We start from the raw sequence: 17692 nt of genomic DNA, 5'->3' as shown, positions 1-17692 counted from the left end.
GCAGCAATAAAGTGTGCACTTGATGCCGCAGACACTGCAGCTAGGGCTGTTAACACTAGCGTCATGCTAAGACGACAAGCGTGGCTACGCATATCAGGGTTTAAACCAGACATTCAAACAACCATACTCAACCAGCCCGTCAATCCTGATAGACTGTTTGGTCCTGATGTTGACACCACCCTCGAAAAGATTAAGAAAGACAACGAAACTGCTAAATCTATGGGGGCCCTTCAGTCACAACAATTCCGGGGCAACACTTTTCGTCGCTCAGGTGCACGTGGGGTTACCCGAGGACAGATGGGTCAACAATCACAGTTCACTAGAGGTGGAGCACAGTCCTCGTACCCCAAGCAAAATAAAGGGGGTTATCGAGGAAACGGCACCAGGGGACGTGGCAGAGGAAACAACAACTCCCGTTCCTCTGCCACAAACAAACAGTGACTCTCTGTCACTGCCCCCCGACCATTTAACACCTGTCGGGGGGAGACTCCAGCAGTTCCTGCCAGTCTGGACAAACATCACCACAGACAGGTGGGTAAGACAACTTGTCCAGTACGGTTATTGTCTAGAGTTAACGTCCACTCCACCCAACATTCCACCAAGGCAACGACCTATGTCCGCAGAGCACTTGCACTTATTGCAGCAAGAAGTAGTGGTGATTCTGCAAAAAGGCGCAATCGAGCTCGTGCCAGTGAAGGAGGAAGGCACAGGGGTCTATCCCTGTACTTCCTTATTCCAAAGAAAGACGGATCCCTCAGACCCATTCTAGATCTGCGCCCCCTCAACCTGTATATACTGTCAGAACATTTTCATATGCTTACACTGCAACAGATTCTTCCCTTGCTGAACCAAGGGGACTTCCTAGCAACCTTGGACCTCAAGGATGCTTATTTCCACATACCACTACACCCGTCCCACAGAAAGTATCTCAGGTTCACTATCCAAGGCAGGCATTATCAGTTCAAAGTCCTACCCTTCGGAGTGACCACCGCCCCCAGCGTGTTTACCAAGTGTCTGGCGACGGTAGCGGCGCACCTCAGGAGGCAGAACATACATGTCTAGCCCTACCTAGACGACTGGCTCATTCAAGCCAAGTCAGAACAACAGTGCGCCGCAGACATGTCGACCACCATTCACCTCCTTCACAATCTGGGCTTCTCGTTGAACTACCCAAAGTCGCACCTTCAACCAGCACATGTGCGGCAGTTTCTGGGTGCGACAATAAATACCCTGACTGCTATGGCTTAGCCAAACAAGGTCAGAATAGACAGCATACAGTCTCTAATCCAAAGGTTCAGACCGCAACACTCGCTTCCAGCGCGAGTGTTCATGCAGTTGATAGGCATGATGGCCTCCTGCATCTTCATAGTCCCTCACGCAAGGTTACATATGCGTCCGCTCCAGGAGTGCTTAGCAAATCAGTGGACACAGGCTCAGGGACAACTGACAGACCTAGTGTTGGTTACCGGTCGGGCGTACAACTCTCTGCATTGGTGGAATCCACACAACCTTTGCAAGGGCCGACCGTTCCAGGAGCCAGTGCCACAGATTATCCTGACAACGGACGCATCTCTCCAGGGATGGGGAGCTCATGTGCTCACTTACACAGTGCAGGGACTATGGACGACGCAGCAACAGAAGATGCACATCAACTATTTAGAACTGATGGCAATCTTCATGGCGCTCAAGTCCTTCAATGTACATCTGTGCGACAAGGTAGTGTTAGTCCGGACGGACAACATGACAGCGATGTACTACATTCAAAAACAGGAAGGCACCCACTCGCCACAGCTGTCTCATCTGGCTCAGAGCATGTGGAAGTGGGCCATTCAAAGGAACATTTTCCTCATGGCAGAACACCTCCCGGGCAAGGACAATCAGATGGCGGATCTGCTCAGCAGATACAGCCATCAAATGCACGAGTGGGAGTTACATCCATCAGTACTCCACCCGTACTTCCAGCAGTGGGGTCATCCGGAGATAGACCTGTTTGCCACAAGCGAAAACGCAAAATGCCAACACTTTGCCGCCAGGTTCCCTCACCCACAGTCGCAGGGGAATGCGATATGGATGAACTGGTCAGGCAAATTTGCGTACGCTTTTCCACCAGCACCTCTAATACCGCTGGTGGCGAGAAAGCTCAGGCAGCACTCGATGACACTCATCCTAGTTGCTCCAACGTGGGCACGCCAACCATGGTACACCACGTTTCTGGAACTCTCAGTGGTGCCGCATCAAAGGCTGCGCCTAACACCCAGGCTCTTGACGCAGAACCATGGAGACATTCAGCATCCAGATCCGCAACAGCTCAACCTGGCGATCTGGCTCCTGAAGTCCTAGAGTTTGGCTACCTTCACCTACCTCCAGAATGCATGGACATCATCAAGGAGGCAAGGAAGCCCACTACCAGAGCATGCTATGCTGCAAAATGGAAGCGTTTCGTCCTTCACTGTACAGCCAATAACATAAACCCGCTAGATGCATCTATCCCTAACATCATTTGCTGTCTGTTACATCTTTACAAGTGCAATCTAGAGTACACTTCCATTCGGATCCATCTATCCGCCATAGCAGCTTATCTTCAGAACAGGTAACATCTCTCTGTCTTCAGAGTGCCTGCCATTAAAGCCTTCCTTGAAGGTCTGAAACGAGTCATTCCACCAAGAACACCGCCAGCTCCGGTGTGGAACCTCAATGTGGTCCTCACCAGGCTGATGGGACCACCTTTTGAGCCACTGCACTCGTGTGAACTCCAGTTCCTAACATGGAAAGTGGCTTTCCTCATTGCTATTACGTCACTAAGACGTGTCAGTGAGCTGCAAGCGCTCACAATCCAAGAGCCGTTCATACAAATTCATCCAAATAGGGTGGTCCTACGCACTAACCCCAAATTCCTTCCGAAGGTGGTGTCACAGTTTCATCTCAACCAAACTATTGACCTGCCCGCATTCTTCCAAAACCCACAAACGGTGGCGGAAAGAATGCTCCATACTTTGGACGTTAGGAGGGCGTTGATGTACTATATTGACAGGACACAACACTTTAGGAAAACAAAACAACTTTTTGTTGCCTTCTCGCCACAGCACAAAGGCAACCCTATTTCCAAAGCAGGAATAGCCAGGTGGATTGTTAAGTGCATCCAGATCTGTTATCAAAAAGCTAAACGTACCTTAACAATACCCCCAAGGGCGCACTCCACACGCAAACTGGGGGCATCCATGGCTTTCCTGGGGAACATTCCTTTGGAAGACATTTGCAGAGCAGCCACATGGGTTACACCGCATACCTTTACAAAACACTACTGTGTTGATGTGCATTCCAAGCAGCAAGCAGCTGTAGGACAGGCTGTTTTCAAGACACTTTTTCAGGTTTCTGCAGCTGGCACGGGCAACCGCCGCTAAGGGAGGGACTGCTATATATTCTATGCAAAAGATATGAATTTAGCAGCCCACATGCCTCGAACTGAATATGCTACTTACCAGTATGCATCTGTTCTTGGCATGTAGGGCTGCTAACATTCATATCGCCCACCCTCCTCCCCGGTGCCCGTCGCAGCTGCAGATATACTCTTGCATTCAATCATTAGCATGGACATCCTTTACACTTTTCACTCCATCTCTGCCACAATGGCTAAAAACAATCTGGGGATGGAGCCGATGCCCATGCGCACTGTAGTCCAGGGGAGGAGCCACCTATCTCAGGATACTTCGAAGACTCTTCCAGGACAACAATGTGCGATCATCCGGACCCAACACTAGGCGGCGATCTATGCAAAAGATATGAATGTTAGCAGCCCTACATGCCAAGAACAGATGCATACTGGTAAGTAGCATATTCATTCTCTTCTACTGCTAGCCAGGCATTGATATCAGTCAATGTTTGTTGATAAGGTCGCTACACGCATGTTCTCTAGGACATGGCCTTTGGAATCTTACTGGCGGTCTTGGAAAACCTTAGGACCTCTCTTACTCAGACAAACTATTACTGGCGAGATGCAGGCAAGTATGTGATTAATGCCGTCCTAGATACTTCTGATAACTGGGAATGGCTCTTGGCATCATGTTGTGCCCGGTCAACATGCGTTCCAGTGTTTTTTGGAAATGTACAAGATTCTCTTAAGGATATGTTCTTTGATGGCTTACACCTTTTCGATGAAAATGCAGTTTTCCTTTGAGCGCTTTAAATCTAGTGGCTCTGTGGTGCTGCCTCTTAACTTCTGGCAAGCAGCTGTAACGCCATTTCCGAAAATTCAGTGGCTACTCCATGGGCTTGTGTACAGGCTTTGATAGTCTTTGCAACCACTGCATCAATCCCCTCTGTCCTTCCAAGGCTGGGGACACGGGTCTGGCATGCAACACGCAGGTCAGCAGGGCCTCCAGTCCACCTAGTCCCCTTCTGCTGTGGCAAAAGCCACCAATTACTTTAGTTCGGCTTAGTGGCACACACCCATCCTGCGAGGGTCAGGTTATAGCACTTCCTCCCAGAGCGGCAATCCATTATATCAGACAAATGGGACCTACAAATTGTTGAGCATGGCTGCGTCTAACCCTTTATATTTTTTCTTGTCAAATCTCTCCCCCCACTGTCAACAAATGACTTTCAGAGGAGCCCCTGTCCATTCTGTTACAGGAGGTGCGAGTGTATCTCACTGGAGGTACCATCAAGAGGGTGCTGGACTCCGAAAGAGAAGAGGGTTGTTACTGTTGCTATTTCTTTGTGCCAAAGGAGGACGAGGGTCTCTGACCTATTTTGAACCTTCAACTTTGAATGCCTTCCTGCCGAAGGAAAAATTCAAAATGCTCACCGTGGCCAAGATCCTGTTTGCTCTGTACCCTGGGGATTGGATGGTAGCCTTGAACTTGCAGGATGCGTATTTTTGTACACCCATTCTGCAGTCCCACAAATGTTACTTGTGATTCATAGTAGGCCAGGAGCACTTTCAGTTTGGCATGCTCCCCTTCAGCCTTACCAGTACACCTGTTCCCTAAAGTGGTGTTCATCACTACCCACCATCAGGGTTATTTGAAAACTGGATTCCCTGAGCTTGGCGACTGGCTGGTGAAGATGGGCTTGCCACAGTCAGTCGTAGACCACCTCCAGACTAAGGTGAACTTTCTGATATCATTGCCGTTGAGGAGCAAGAAAACAAAGTCTCACCTGACTCCTTAGCAGAGGCTTCCATTCTTTGGAGCAGTCCTGGATACACTACAGGCCATGGCCATCCCTTAGCCGCCACAGGTCCAGGACATTGGTGCTATGATCCCAATATTTCAGCCTCAGTACCAGATCTCAGTGAGGGCAGCTCTGAGGTTTGTTGGCCTCTCAGCTTCCTCCATCCTCCCTGTTGATTAACCCAGGTGGCACATGCAGGCTCTAAAATGGAATCTGAAATTTCAGTGGTCCCAGCATCCGGTAAATCTATTGAATGCCATTGAGGTTTAAAAGATGGCTCTATTTTACAAAAAAAAAATACAAAAAAAAGATGGCTCTAAATCTGCATTGGTGGCTCCTTAAATAAAATTGGTCCATCTGCAGGTCCATTACTCATTGAGAGAGACTCATTTCTGCTGGCCTGCGAAGGCCATCTGAGTGCGGTGGCAATCAGAGGCCTTTGGTCTCCAACAGAAGCCCGGCTCCATTTTGTTCTGTTGGAGTTGTGAGCCATTTCCCAAATTTAGTAGGCCTTCCTTTCATCCATCAGGAGGAGGCTGATGTAGGTTGTCAGGGACAACACCATTGACATATGGTATTGCGACAAGCTGTGCAAAGTGGGGTCCTGTGCCAGGAAGGTCTGTGGCTCTGGAGCTGGTTGGAGCATAAGGGTGTTTTTCTGATTGTGAACCACTTAGTAGAATCCTTGAATGCCAGAGCGAATGAGCTAAGCAAGTGGGGAAAACTCTGACTAAATATTTTCCACACAGCCAAGAACATGCAGTGTAAAATGTTTTGCGTGTTGAAGTTGCTTCAAGAACACTAGCCTGGAGATGCATTCCAGCAGGAATGCAACAAAGGACCCCTGATGCCTTTCTGTCTATGCTTTTCATTCTCCGACTTTTTAAAAAGATCAGGTACGACTGGGGCCAAGTCATCCTAATGAAATCCTCTTCTGTGATGAGGTTTATAATCGGTTTGACACATTTCTTCTCGGACCTTCTGTAATACCACATTGGGACCCTAATTTGCCCTGGTCATTTCTCATGTGTATGCCTTTTGAGCTGATGCATAGGTACTTGCTGTGTCTCCTGGCTTTAAAAACTGCTCTCCTCTTCATAATTACTGCAGCTCATCAAATGAGGGAGCTTCTGCCACTGTTGGTGTAACTGCTCTACTGCACTGTTTTCCTGGGCAAACAAGTGCTGAGGACTTGGGTGGCCTTTTTGCCCTATTCTGTGGCTCCGTTCCACATTGGGCAATCCAAAATCCAGCCAGCGTTCTTTGCTTTTGGACCCCCAGAAGTGATTTAGTCTTTTATATTGATCATATCAAAGATAACCGTGGGTCCGATCAGATTTTTGCAGAGTTCTCCGGGGTGAAACTAGAGAAATGCTGTGGAGAAGAGGACTCTGGCGATGTGTATAGTTGCATTACAATCTGCTCTATTCCTGTTGAAAAGCAACTGCCAGAAGGTTTGAAAGCCCACTCGACCAGAGCTAAGGCTGTTACCACTGCGTTAGCACATGGAATACCTTTCCTTGATATCTACAAGGCTGAGAACTGGGCATCCGTGCATACATTCACAAACCACTACTGCCTTGACCGTATGCCCGGCGGGAAGGACATTTTGCCCGCTTGGTCCTGCTGGACTTATTGTTAGGCGCCCACTCCACAGACCCTCTACCTGGTCAAGTATTGCTTTGGTATCCATTTCAAGGGGATTAATCTTTGTTGAGAAGTATTCCTCAGAAGAACTATTTACCTTTGGAAATGCGCTTTCTGGTGGATACTCTTTCTAACTGCATATTCCTTATTGTCCTTCCTCCTCTGTTGTGTGGAGTGGCCTCTTTTTAACATCTTAAAAGGTCCCAAATTGAAAACCAGCACACTAATACCAACAATTGTTAACACTCCACAGCTGAAGATGCAGAAGGAGACATTTTTTAAACTGAATTAAGCATGCATGGGTGGTGCTTATATATAGCTCCACTTCTAACACTTCAGGGGCAGTATGGAGCCAACGAAATACTGGGCGGCATGGAGGACCATTACTGGAGAAAACTTTCATGATCAGCTTTGTCTTGTACAGTTTAAATACTTCCATGGGATCTACCTGTCTCCTTAGACTGGCATTTTCAGAAAGGACCAGGGCCAGCACGCTTACATTATCAAATACCTATAGGGGATTTTATACACACAGTTTGGACCTGGCCATATTTGGATCACTTTTGGTCAGAGATTTTTCTTACACCCCAGTCTATTCTGGGGCGGCCATTAGACCAAAGTCCAAAATTGCCTTTACTCAGTATCCTGGGCGACGACGACATCACAAGTGTGGTAAAGGTATTTTCGAGACATATTTTAACATTGGGGGAACAGTGGCCTCTCTCAGCAATGGAGAAGTCAAGCATCTCTAAATGCCACCGTGTAGAAACATGGCCTTGATAGATGCCCACCCTCGAGATTTCAATATACAAAGCTAGATATTGTCCCCAAAAGCATAAACAAATGCAACAGATGGGATAAATATTTTGGATCTTGGTTGAGCCATACACCCGCTTAAAATGAAGTTCGCAATAGAGATCACTAGATATGCATACATAATTGTAACTATACCTTTATTCCTGAATTTGACTGTATAACGGAAACCGGAACTGTACAGCAAATGAAGCATAGTTTAAAGATGGGGTGTTTGCATTTGTGATATAATATTAAATAAAAAATAGTAAAGCCTCAAAGAAATGTATTTAAAAAAAGAAAAAAAGGTTGCAGGGGCTAGCCGGGCACCTTTGGAGTATTCAAGGATGAGAATTCTGTGGTTGGATAGAATATCCGTCAGAAAGTGCGAGACTGAAGGTAAGCGACTTGTAAAGACAGATATGCAGTGTGGGTCCCAAGTGATATTTCTTTTGAAGATCTCATTTTCATGGGTGGGTGTATAGGATAATAAGAAAAACATACTGTATGCTTTTCTTCCCGTTGGCCGATGATTACAGACAGACATGATTTTTGGAGATCCAGACTTGATCAGACAGATCAGTGATTTGCCCTCAATTGCTTCTTGAGGTGAAATGCCCATTCTTGTCAGACCTGGTCTTGCTAAAGGATGGAATAAAGTATTGCTGAACCTGTGCATCCTGGCTTGTATTTTTGGCATTTCTGTATTTCACAGGACATTGTACTCTTTCTATGTTAGAGCCATATGCACCCCCCCCCCCTCACCAGAATCTGATTTCAGCCATGGTTTTGATTCATCTAAAAGAAACTAAAAGAGCGCCTTATGGCACTTTATCGTCTTAAAAACCTGGGATGAGATCTGTTCAAGTCCAATATAGTTGATTATTTAAAAAAAAAAAGTTCCTTTAAAAATGCTAAGCAAGTTCATCTGTAGAGTATACCTATGCTGGAAAAAATTGCATTTAGTGCTAAGTATGTTTTTTCTAATGAATTATTGTTCACTTGTTTAGTCCTCTCCTTTAACCCTCTGGGAAGTTTGTAGACTGGTGATGGTTTGATCTTGATTCATCCCTCCTTTTGTTATAACAGAGTGTAATGTATGTTTTAGTTTGTGTTTAACGTTGTCATGTATTATGTTTTCTTTTTTGGGTGATGTTAGTGTCTTCCTCCTTCCGGTCTGACAAGCCTGCACGGACCCCGAGCAACAGGAGTTGTGAGTGTGCCCTCCCACACTCTGCATGCATGTGTCTTGCTGTCCTCTTTTTCATACGCAGCCATGTGTAACATTAAGATATGACCACATGCCAGAATATCCCCAGGGGTAGCTTGGATGTCCAGAAATGTGAGGTGGAAAGTACCATGTGGGAGTCATAAAGAACTCTCATGCTTCTTGGCATCCCTTGAGATAGAAAACCCCTTGTTCATGTAGAGGACTAAAAGAACATGCTGTGTTCGGAGTTGAAAATGGTTGTGATGTGGATCTATTTAGAGCCTTGGTCTACTAGTCTCTTGTATCCAGCAGCTGATCTGCTCAAACTTCAGTGGTGAACTAGTGTTTTAGGTAAACAAAAGATGGGAAATTCAGTTGCACTGGAGGAACAAAAAACTAAACTAAGCATACCAATAAACTCCACTGGAAAATGGTGGAACATGCTGCAGGACAATATTTCACAAGCAGAGCTAATACTCTTTATATGCAGGTTGGTTTTAGTCACTTGAATGCCCATCTTAGAAGATGTCATTCAGGATAGACACAACCTTCTTAAACTCATTGGTGGCGGCATTTAGTCACACATACTTTACAAGTGATGCTAAAGTCAAGAGAGGGACATTTATGTGGCACAGACCATGGAGTGATGTCCCATGAAGAAGAAAGTTCTGTCCATTTAGGGCCATCACAAGTGAGAAAATCCGAAGTTCTGAGTTTTTGTTCAGAGTGCGCTGTATTTTAGCTATGAATGAAAGTCTGCTTAGAGGAAAATCCAAATGGTTCATATCCATAGGTGCCATGAAAAGGAAATCGGTGTTCAGAAGCTCCTTGAAAGAATCATTTCCACAAATGAATTTACCTCCTCATTTGTGTGAATGTACGCCAACAAACTCCTTTGAGGAGTCCCACATTCCATAACCTTGTTCTAGGGCAATACAAGGATACCACATTGAGCTTGGGTCCTTGTAGTGCACCATCATTTTACATCTCCTGTATCTGGTGTTGTGTGTCTTGATGGCAACCGCCACCAAATCATTACTTTTGTTAAAGTATTTATGTTCTTGTATCTTGGCATTGCCCTGGAAGAGACTCTTAAATAATTTCTTATTAAATCCTCACTTGGCCATTTCGTCTTGGAAGAGCATTGTTCTTGGAGAAACACACTTCCTCACGTTTATAAGCAAATTCTTTTTGGGACATCCATGTCCTTGGTAGATTCCACATTTCTTCATGTGTTTTGTGGCTGTTAAGGTGCTTGGATGAGATCCACGCTTCATTATTCTTTGTGCTGTTGATGTCCACAGTAGATAACCACATTTCATCACCTGTCTGTTTTGTTGAGGTCCTTGAAGGATTCACACCTAGTGTTGGTTATCCAACACTCTTCGAGAATACAATAATCTCATCACTGCTGATGGGACATATCCACTCCTGTCTTAAGTACGGGATTTAGGTTCCTCAATATATTGCGGATCAACAAGGCGCAGTTAAGTCCAAATAACCTTGAAAGAACACAAACTTGGTGTTTTATATGAAGATCGTTGGAAGTCCTGAAGTGGGATGGCTTGCTCGCTTGCATGATCCATCAATGGAATAGACACAACTGAGCATCCAAATTTTGCTGCTGTGACAGTGTATGCGCCCAGCATTCTTGATCTAGAGTTAAATGGCTGCCTATCACACCACTCTCGCCTGGGTATCTTTGTGCACCTCTCTATTCGTGTTTATGTACCATATTAGTATGAACCAATGGGTTGTCAGCCCCATGCCTCTTAGGGTTCTCAGCTAAAGCAGTTCAGCCCAGCAGGTGCTGTACTGTGTGCAAGGCAAAATCCACATCCTCAACTAATGTAGTATTTATACCTTTCAAAATATGAACCTACATCGAGATTATTTTTTTAATAAATGCAAATAACTAGCTTAAACTGCAAGACTGCATAGGTGAATGTTTTCCAGTGGAGGTGTGTTTGAATGCCTCTGAAGATTGATAGTTTTCTATTTTCAATTCTTGAATTGAGTTGTGCTAGCCAAATACAGGGAATATTCTAGGAGACGCTTCCTCGTATTCCAAAATATGAAACTACCAGGGGAGTATGCCTTCAATTGTGCAGATTGCTAGTAATTCATGGATCCCTCTGCAGGGCCATGCTTTCCACCGTTCTTGAGAAAAACTCTCCTGTCATATTTTGCAATTTCGTATAAAAGCAGAGAAGTGCAACATTCAAAATTCCCTATTTCTGAGAGCCTGGATATTTTTAATAATGTTACACAGGGCAACAGCTTTAAAAGACTACTTCTCGGTCCATTCTTTCACCTTCTTTGATCAGTCTTGTTGTTTCTGTTTTTTTCTCAGTATTGAGAGATCTCAGGATTGCTGTCAGGAAGCTGGTAAACCTGGCAATGGATATGATTCTGTGGTTCATCGTTAATCACTCAGGATAGTGATACTTAAGTGGGCCAGTTTCATGGTGACCTCCCATGTCCCGACAATGACCATTTTAACCTGTTGGGTGGGTCTTTGGACTAATCCAGCACCTGATGCCATCCTGCGATTACTCAGTTTTGACATTCACCTTTAGGCACTAAAGGACTAACCCACTTTCACAGCTTTCTTCTGTCCTCTCTTTTCAGTACTAACTGCTTTTATTTGCAAGCCATGATGGTGTGCAGCCTTTGGTAGTATGCTGGTATCGTTGATGCAGTCTGCTACAACACTTGTAGCTGTGGAGTGGGGTTGGCTGTTGGAAATTGGCGGCAGAAGGGTTGCCAGCATAATATGATTGCGAACAAGAATGGGTGGATAAACTACCTTGTCATTTAACCTTAAGATGACATTATTTGGGATGTGGGCATGAGGGTGAGCCATACAGATATGGTGTAGGGAATGCAAGACCATGTCATTTTATGTCCTATTCTGCTATTTATTAGAGCATGCGCTATGCAGGAGCGGTTTTAAATCACTGCAGGGTAGCTGAAGAAAGTGGACGGAAAGGTAATAGGAGGAATGGAGAAAAACAAGAGAAGTTGGGGGAGGCATTCCGGCTGTGCCATGTTAGTTACTGGATTTAGGGATTACCCTTGTTCGCGAGGGACGATCCTTGGTGACTTTACTAAGGGGGTATTAGAATGGCAGAAGTTTCTGCGTAGTGATCCGGACTCCTTTTTTGAGTCACCTCTGTAGTTTCCTGGACCATTTCACTTTTACCAGTGTGGGTTATTCTCCTTTCGTTGTGATGATGTAGGCTGTAGTTGGAATATATGGATGCATTTATTTGGCCTGTCTTACTCTGGATACTGGTGTAACTAATCTTTGTTTACTCTCTTTCAGCACACCTTGACCAGCCCTGCTGTAAGGCGCTGTATGACTTTGATCCTGAAAACGATGGGGAGTTAGGCTTCAGAGAAGGTGACATCATCACTTTGACCAACCAGATCGATGAAAATTGGTATGAAGGCATGATCAACGGCCAGTCAGGATTCTTTCCTCTGAATTACGTGGACGTGCTGGTCCCATTACCTCAGTGAAACAGTCCTTTTCCTCCAACCTCATCACAGCCATCGACAAAGCGACAAGCTCTACCAAGCAGAACCCAGGGTGAGGGGTGAGCTTATACATCCCCCCACAATTGGTCTAAACCCTGATCCCCCACCCCCCGCCCCGAGAGCGACCTACATTGTTCATAGCCCTCTTCCAAAGCCATGCAAGAGAGGGATAGCTAAGGTGTCAACTTAAGCATAGTTTTCACAGACAGTGCTGAATTTGCCTATCCATTGCTCTGAAGAGGTTGCCTGTGTAAAATTTTCACCGACTGAAAACGCAAGAGCTAACTTGTCCCTATTCTACCTGGATAATCCAGAAATGTGATCTGTTAGTTGCCATTCAGAAAGGGCATACGATGGTCAATTAAAGAGGGGTGGCTGCTTGAAGTCCACGCTGGATCCACTATTTCTGCTTGACTCAAACGCTTCAAGACGCCCCTACGTATCTAGGACTGGCAGAGCAGGTCTACTTTCCCTGCAGCATCCTGAACACTGAGAAGCGAGGACGATGGCTGTATCTGCATGGGCACTGCCCATTATGGGACCAAACTGCAAAGGGCTTGTGAGATTTCTTTTCCAGAGCTCAGAAACACAACGAGGGACAGTTTCTATTTTTTGTTTTGTGCTCCCAGGGACTTGCATGGTGCAAAGGGCGAAGTGGGCAACTTGCGAACCCCCACGCTCTGCGTTCCTATCCGGTAGTGCTTGCCTTGTGAGAGGCAAACATTCTCTTTTCTGTGCAGCAACCCTGTTGAAAGTGGGAACACTACATGCTACAATGAAAACACTACATCCTTTTCAATTCCTCCCTGTCCGCCCCTTTCGTCTTGCTCACAAATGATACACATAGTTGTCTTTTTCAATGTGTACCATTGTATTCTGTGTGGGTAGCACAGGTTCAAATGTGAAACTTCCTATACCCAAAAAAAAACCAAGATGTAAACTTTCCAATGTGGAGGTTCCAGTCCCAGAATGGCGATTGTCGTATAGTTTTGTTCCAATGTTGCCAATCCCGAAATGATCAGTGCAGTAGAATATTGTCCTCTTTGCAGTCATGATTGCTTTGAAAAGTGTGCATCATGTGATAATGTATTTTGTTGTACACTGCTGTAAACGCCCTCCACCTTTTGAAACGTGATTCTTCTTGTCTTGAAAAAAAGAGTCTCCTGTGCTGTGTATCTGTTGTGTGTGGGTCAGGTAGGAGGGTAGCAGTTTCCGGAAGATAGCATGCAGTCGGTGCCATTTCCAGGCAGGACATTCTCATGTGGTCATTGACATCTCAAGAATGAAGCGAGAAGCACGCATACGGAGCTTAGGGTTCCCTTATTGAAACATAAATCATGTATGCCATGGTTAGGACTCCCAGAATCACTGGTTAGGGTGTGAGGATTGTCAGTACCAGAGTGAGGCAGGATTTTACACCCCTGTCCTTTTGCACAGTCATCCTTGACATGCAGAATTTTGCAATGTGTTGTGTTTCCTGGAAAGACCTTGCTTTTAAACCTGTCCTCTTACATGCACCTTTCCAGTCTCTCATATTCTGAAACCCCTGCTTCTTTCACTGCATCCCAGTTATATGCTTGGGTAGCAGGAGTGTAGATGTACTACGTACCAAATCCAGGATGAGAGGCTATAGCTCATATTGGCATGCAAGTGTTGCCTGTGGTACAGGTGTCGCCGGGCCTATAAAAAGGTGCAGGTTTGGGAGCAATGGTTGTCAGTCGTAGAAGGAAGTGGTATACAGTCCCACAACGTCCTCTTGGACAGTCATGAGTTTTTCAGTGTGTGCATATTGTGACAATGTGTACTTCCCATCTAGTGAACCTTGTTGCAGCATTGTTGCATGTGATCTTCTCAACATGGAATGGGGCATGGAAAGGATTGTGTTCCTGAAGTTCATCTGCTTTGTTGGGATACACCTTTCAGATGAGATTAGTTGATGTGTTTTCACTGAAAATTTAGCTTGCCAACATTTATTATGTTGTGTTGTCTACTTTCTGAAGGAGATGTGCAGTTCACAAGAGGTTTACGTACAATAATGATGCTTAGCGGCTCTTTATACAATCCTGCTTTGCCAGGGACCGGACATGTCTGGATCCTCATAAGGCCTGCCTCTATCGATTTAAAGAAATTCTCTTACTCTTAGTTTCCACTGATGCAGATTGTGTAAAGGTCTTCAGAGACTCATTAGTCTCTGTCTATGTATGCAGGTTCTGCTGCTCCATGAGCATCTTGCTTTCTTAAAGTATAAATGTGATTAATTACTCTTGGTATATTCTTTATGTGTACGGTTTAAGGACGTGCAGTTGCACTTTGTTTGGCCTGCACGTTTGGAGGATATAGATGTTATGTCGCGTCTTGATCTAGCCTGTATCACAGCCCTAGAAAGCATTTTGGTGGCCTGCATATAGCATATATTGGCAATCTATGGAGAAGGGCAGTGTTTTCTTTTTTTATAGCACTTGCTTCTGTAAGGGTTAGGACTGCTTAGGGTTGAATGTCACATGCACTTTGTGTTCATGAGATGTAATCATAATATATGAAAGACTCTTGAGATAGGGTGAGTTCTTATGCAAAAGATATAAAGAGGTTTAGGAACTGAAAAAGAAGTGTACTTAGATAAGCTGTGGATGAGACCTGTGCCCTTTTATACATAGAATACAAGACAGGATGCTCTCGCATGGTATTGAAACTCTTAAGACTTGAAGCTATATACTGTGATGTGACTTCTTTACACAGAAGATCACTAAGGGGCCGGAGTGCGTTGCAGTGGTAGCTGCATAGGTTTTGCACAGTAAGTATTAGCAGGCAGAAACACTTGGGCTCCTGCGGCCTTCATACTCACAATATCTGTTGGTTATGTGTAAGCTTCTGTGGCAGTGGCATGTTATAGCTACTTTCAAACACCCATTGACGACATTTAGTAGCAATTGAATGGATTATTGGATATGCTCTGAATTGTTTTGTTTTACAGTACTCATTGTCTCCCTGCCAGGAAATGCTCAAAGACTTACTTTCTGCATTCTTACTGTATATCTTCTTCATATATTTTTAAGTGGCGACTCTTCCATGGTGTCCCTGTCAAGTCAAGTAATACCATTGTGCAGGGACCTTTCAAATCCTACATATTCTGGCTTGCAAAAAATTGTTAGTGGCGCCTGGCCCAGCAATTGTGCTTTTGAGTGTAAGAGCATTTTTTTTACCTGTGTCCGTTCCTCCCTGCAAATCATGAGTTAAAGTGAAGGCAAAGGCCCTGCTGGTGAATGGGAGCTCTGACCACACTTGCCTTCTACAATTTCCAGGAGTACTGCAAAGGGAAAGAGCTGGCCTCTGCCCCAGTCTCCGCATTCACTAAGCTTTAGGTATTGGTAGAAGCAGGATACATGCGGGTAGTAAGCTCCCTTTCATAGGAATGTACTGCAACCCTTGTGAGCTTTATGTATTTGAAATTCATATGGAATAAGGGAAACAGATCTGGAAGGGGAGGCTCTATCAGCAACTTCACCCTCACTACCTTTTCCAGACGCACCTGAAAAATTCCAAGTGGTTAGTAACAAGATTAGTTGGAAGACCAAATGCACTATATTGGCCTGATTTCAAATCCCCATGCTTTTTTTTTAATTAAAGAAAGCATCCTTCCCTGCCAGATTCACTGTGTAGATATTATGTATTCAACATGTAAGCAATTTGTTATACAGGCTCAGTATCATGTTACATATTAAAAGTGTACCTTTTTAACCCCGTTTTTTAACCGTGCATGTAGAAATATCTTTATTACTCTTCGAGGGAAAGAAGGGATTGGCAAGACCTGGGCTCTCCTGAATCCACACAGCTTCACCCTCCAGCCTCTAAAATTTTGAAGAATGGGATGGCTGTGAACTTCCGTCTTTGAAAGACGAGCTAAAAACATTCTTGAGCCTGGCCTTTGATTTCTGAACCAATAGATGTATGTCTCTCTTCCGAGAGCCCTGCCCCTGCCAAATCCCTGCCATGTGTCATTAAAAGACAAATTATATTTGCGATTTGGGGTGGGGGAAAAAAGCTCTTTTGTTACAGTCTCTTTCCTTGTTTAGCAAAAAAAAGAATTTTTGTTTCTTGTAATCTTGAAATAAAAAGTATTAAATGTTTCCTTCCCAATTGTATTTCGTTAATGATACCAATTTGAGGTTTATTGTGACAAAATGGTGCGCGAGCACAGAATGTACAATGGATATTTCATATTACTAGTGGCAGAGATGGTGAGCACTGAATTAATATTTCATTACTGATGGATATTTATAACTGATTAAAATCCTAGAATATCCATAGATTCCAGATTGGACCTGTAGGATCCTTGCAGCAATTCTCCCAGTTGCTGGCAGGTGGTGCTGTGTAGTTCCGCAGTCACCTTATTCTGCTGTGGATGTGTTGGAGCGGAGACACGCATAAGCGACACCCCTGTTTGCTGAAATTTGTTCCTTTCTTTACATGCTCTTAGACATGGATCAAGAACTCCCCAGATATTTTAACAGTCTGCCATTGACTCCAAATACTGTTCACTATCCGCTAGAACATTTTCATTAAAAAAAACAGGATTTAAGCCATGCCAATACTGCAGGAAGCAGAGTTCTGTTGGGGACCCACATAAGGTATCCCTATGGAGCATGGGCGCAGGCTATAAGTCGGAAGTTGTGCAGCAGGTGTACCCTTAAGCGCCCTAATGTGTAAAGGCACCATTAAGCTAAGCAGTATGTCACTAACCATCAGAGGTCACAGTCAAAGTATAGGTACATAAATGTCTCCTGGGTCTGAACCAATCCAACAATTGGTCGCAGCTCACGTTTTCCGACCAGTGTTGACCCTGCAATAAATAGAGGCCTGCAAAGAGGCTACCCTAATATGTTGTGATGGGAGTCCGCCTCCCTCTGGTGTGTGTTCTGGCCCTCTGGAGGGATCTCCTGTCCGACTTTTGCTGACCGGTCCACTTCCGTTGCAGTCTGCACCCTTGGGACCAGCTAAACACATGTCCTGAAATGGAGCGTAACTCTCTACTTGAGCTGGAGGGCAGCTGAAACTGTAAAATTGTACTTGCAAACTATTGGGACTAAAACAAATGTGTTGACTGAATTTCTTCAATCAGGGCCTGCTTCATGGAGCCATTGTTGTAATGTAATAAAGCCTTTACTGATGCTTCTCTGGCCACATGGTCTTGCACTCCAGTTATATTCGACCTGTGGCTAGACGACATAGAGTGCCTCGCGGCAAATAAGCCTTCCTGACCAAGCATCCTACGCCAGAGTCTGGTTGTTCAGGCTTCAACCAGTAAGGTCAATCCAAATTTCTTCCTGACAA

The 17692-nt window shown here is 44.9% G+C and overlaps 1 protein-coding gene across 2 annotated transcripts in view; it reads left to right on the top strand.

The window, feature by feature from the left end:
• SH3GL1 (SH3 domain containing GRB2 like 1, endophilin A2) overlaps positions 1 to 16488 on the top strand; it is a 112546-nt gene extending 96058 nt beyond the window's left edge. Inside the window, exons 9-10 of one of the 2 annotated variants that reach the window (XM_078669602.1) lie at positions 8771 to 8824; positions 12150 to 16488. In XM_078669602.1, the coding sequence (XP_078525728.1) occupies positions 8771 to 8824; positions 12150 to 12346 (251 nt within the window). In that variant the 3' untranslated portion in view covers positions 12347 to 16488. The remainder of the gene's footprint in view (positions 1 to 8770; positions 8825 to 12149) is intronic. The other variant, XM_078669603.1, reaches the window with a different exon arrangement.
• Positions 16489 to 17692: the final 1204 nt, after the last annotated feature.

The sequence above is a fragment of the Lissotriton helveticus genome, chromosome 12 (genome assembly GCF_964261635.1).
Source record: "Lissotriton helveticus chromosome 12, aLisHel1.1, whole genome shotgun sequence".
In the NCBI taxonomy this organism is placed as follows: domain Eukaryota; kingdom Metazoa; phylum Chordata; class Amphibia; order Caudata; family Salamandridae; genus Lissotriton; species Lissotriton helveticus.
The sequence above is the reverse complement of the archived record's forward strand: the minus strand, read 5'-3'. Positions and strand labels throughout refer to the sequence as shown.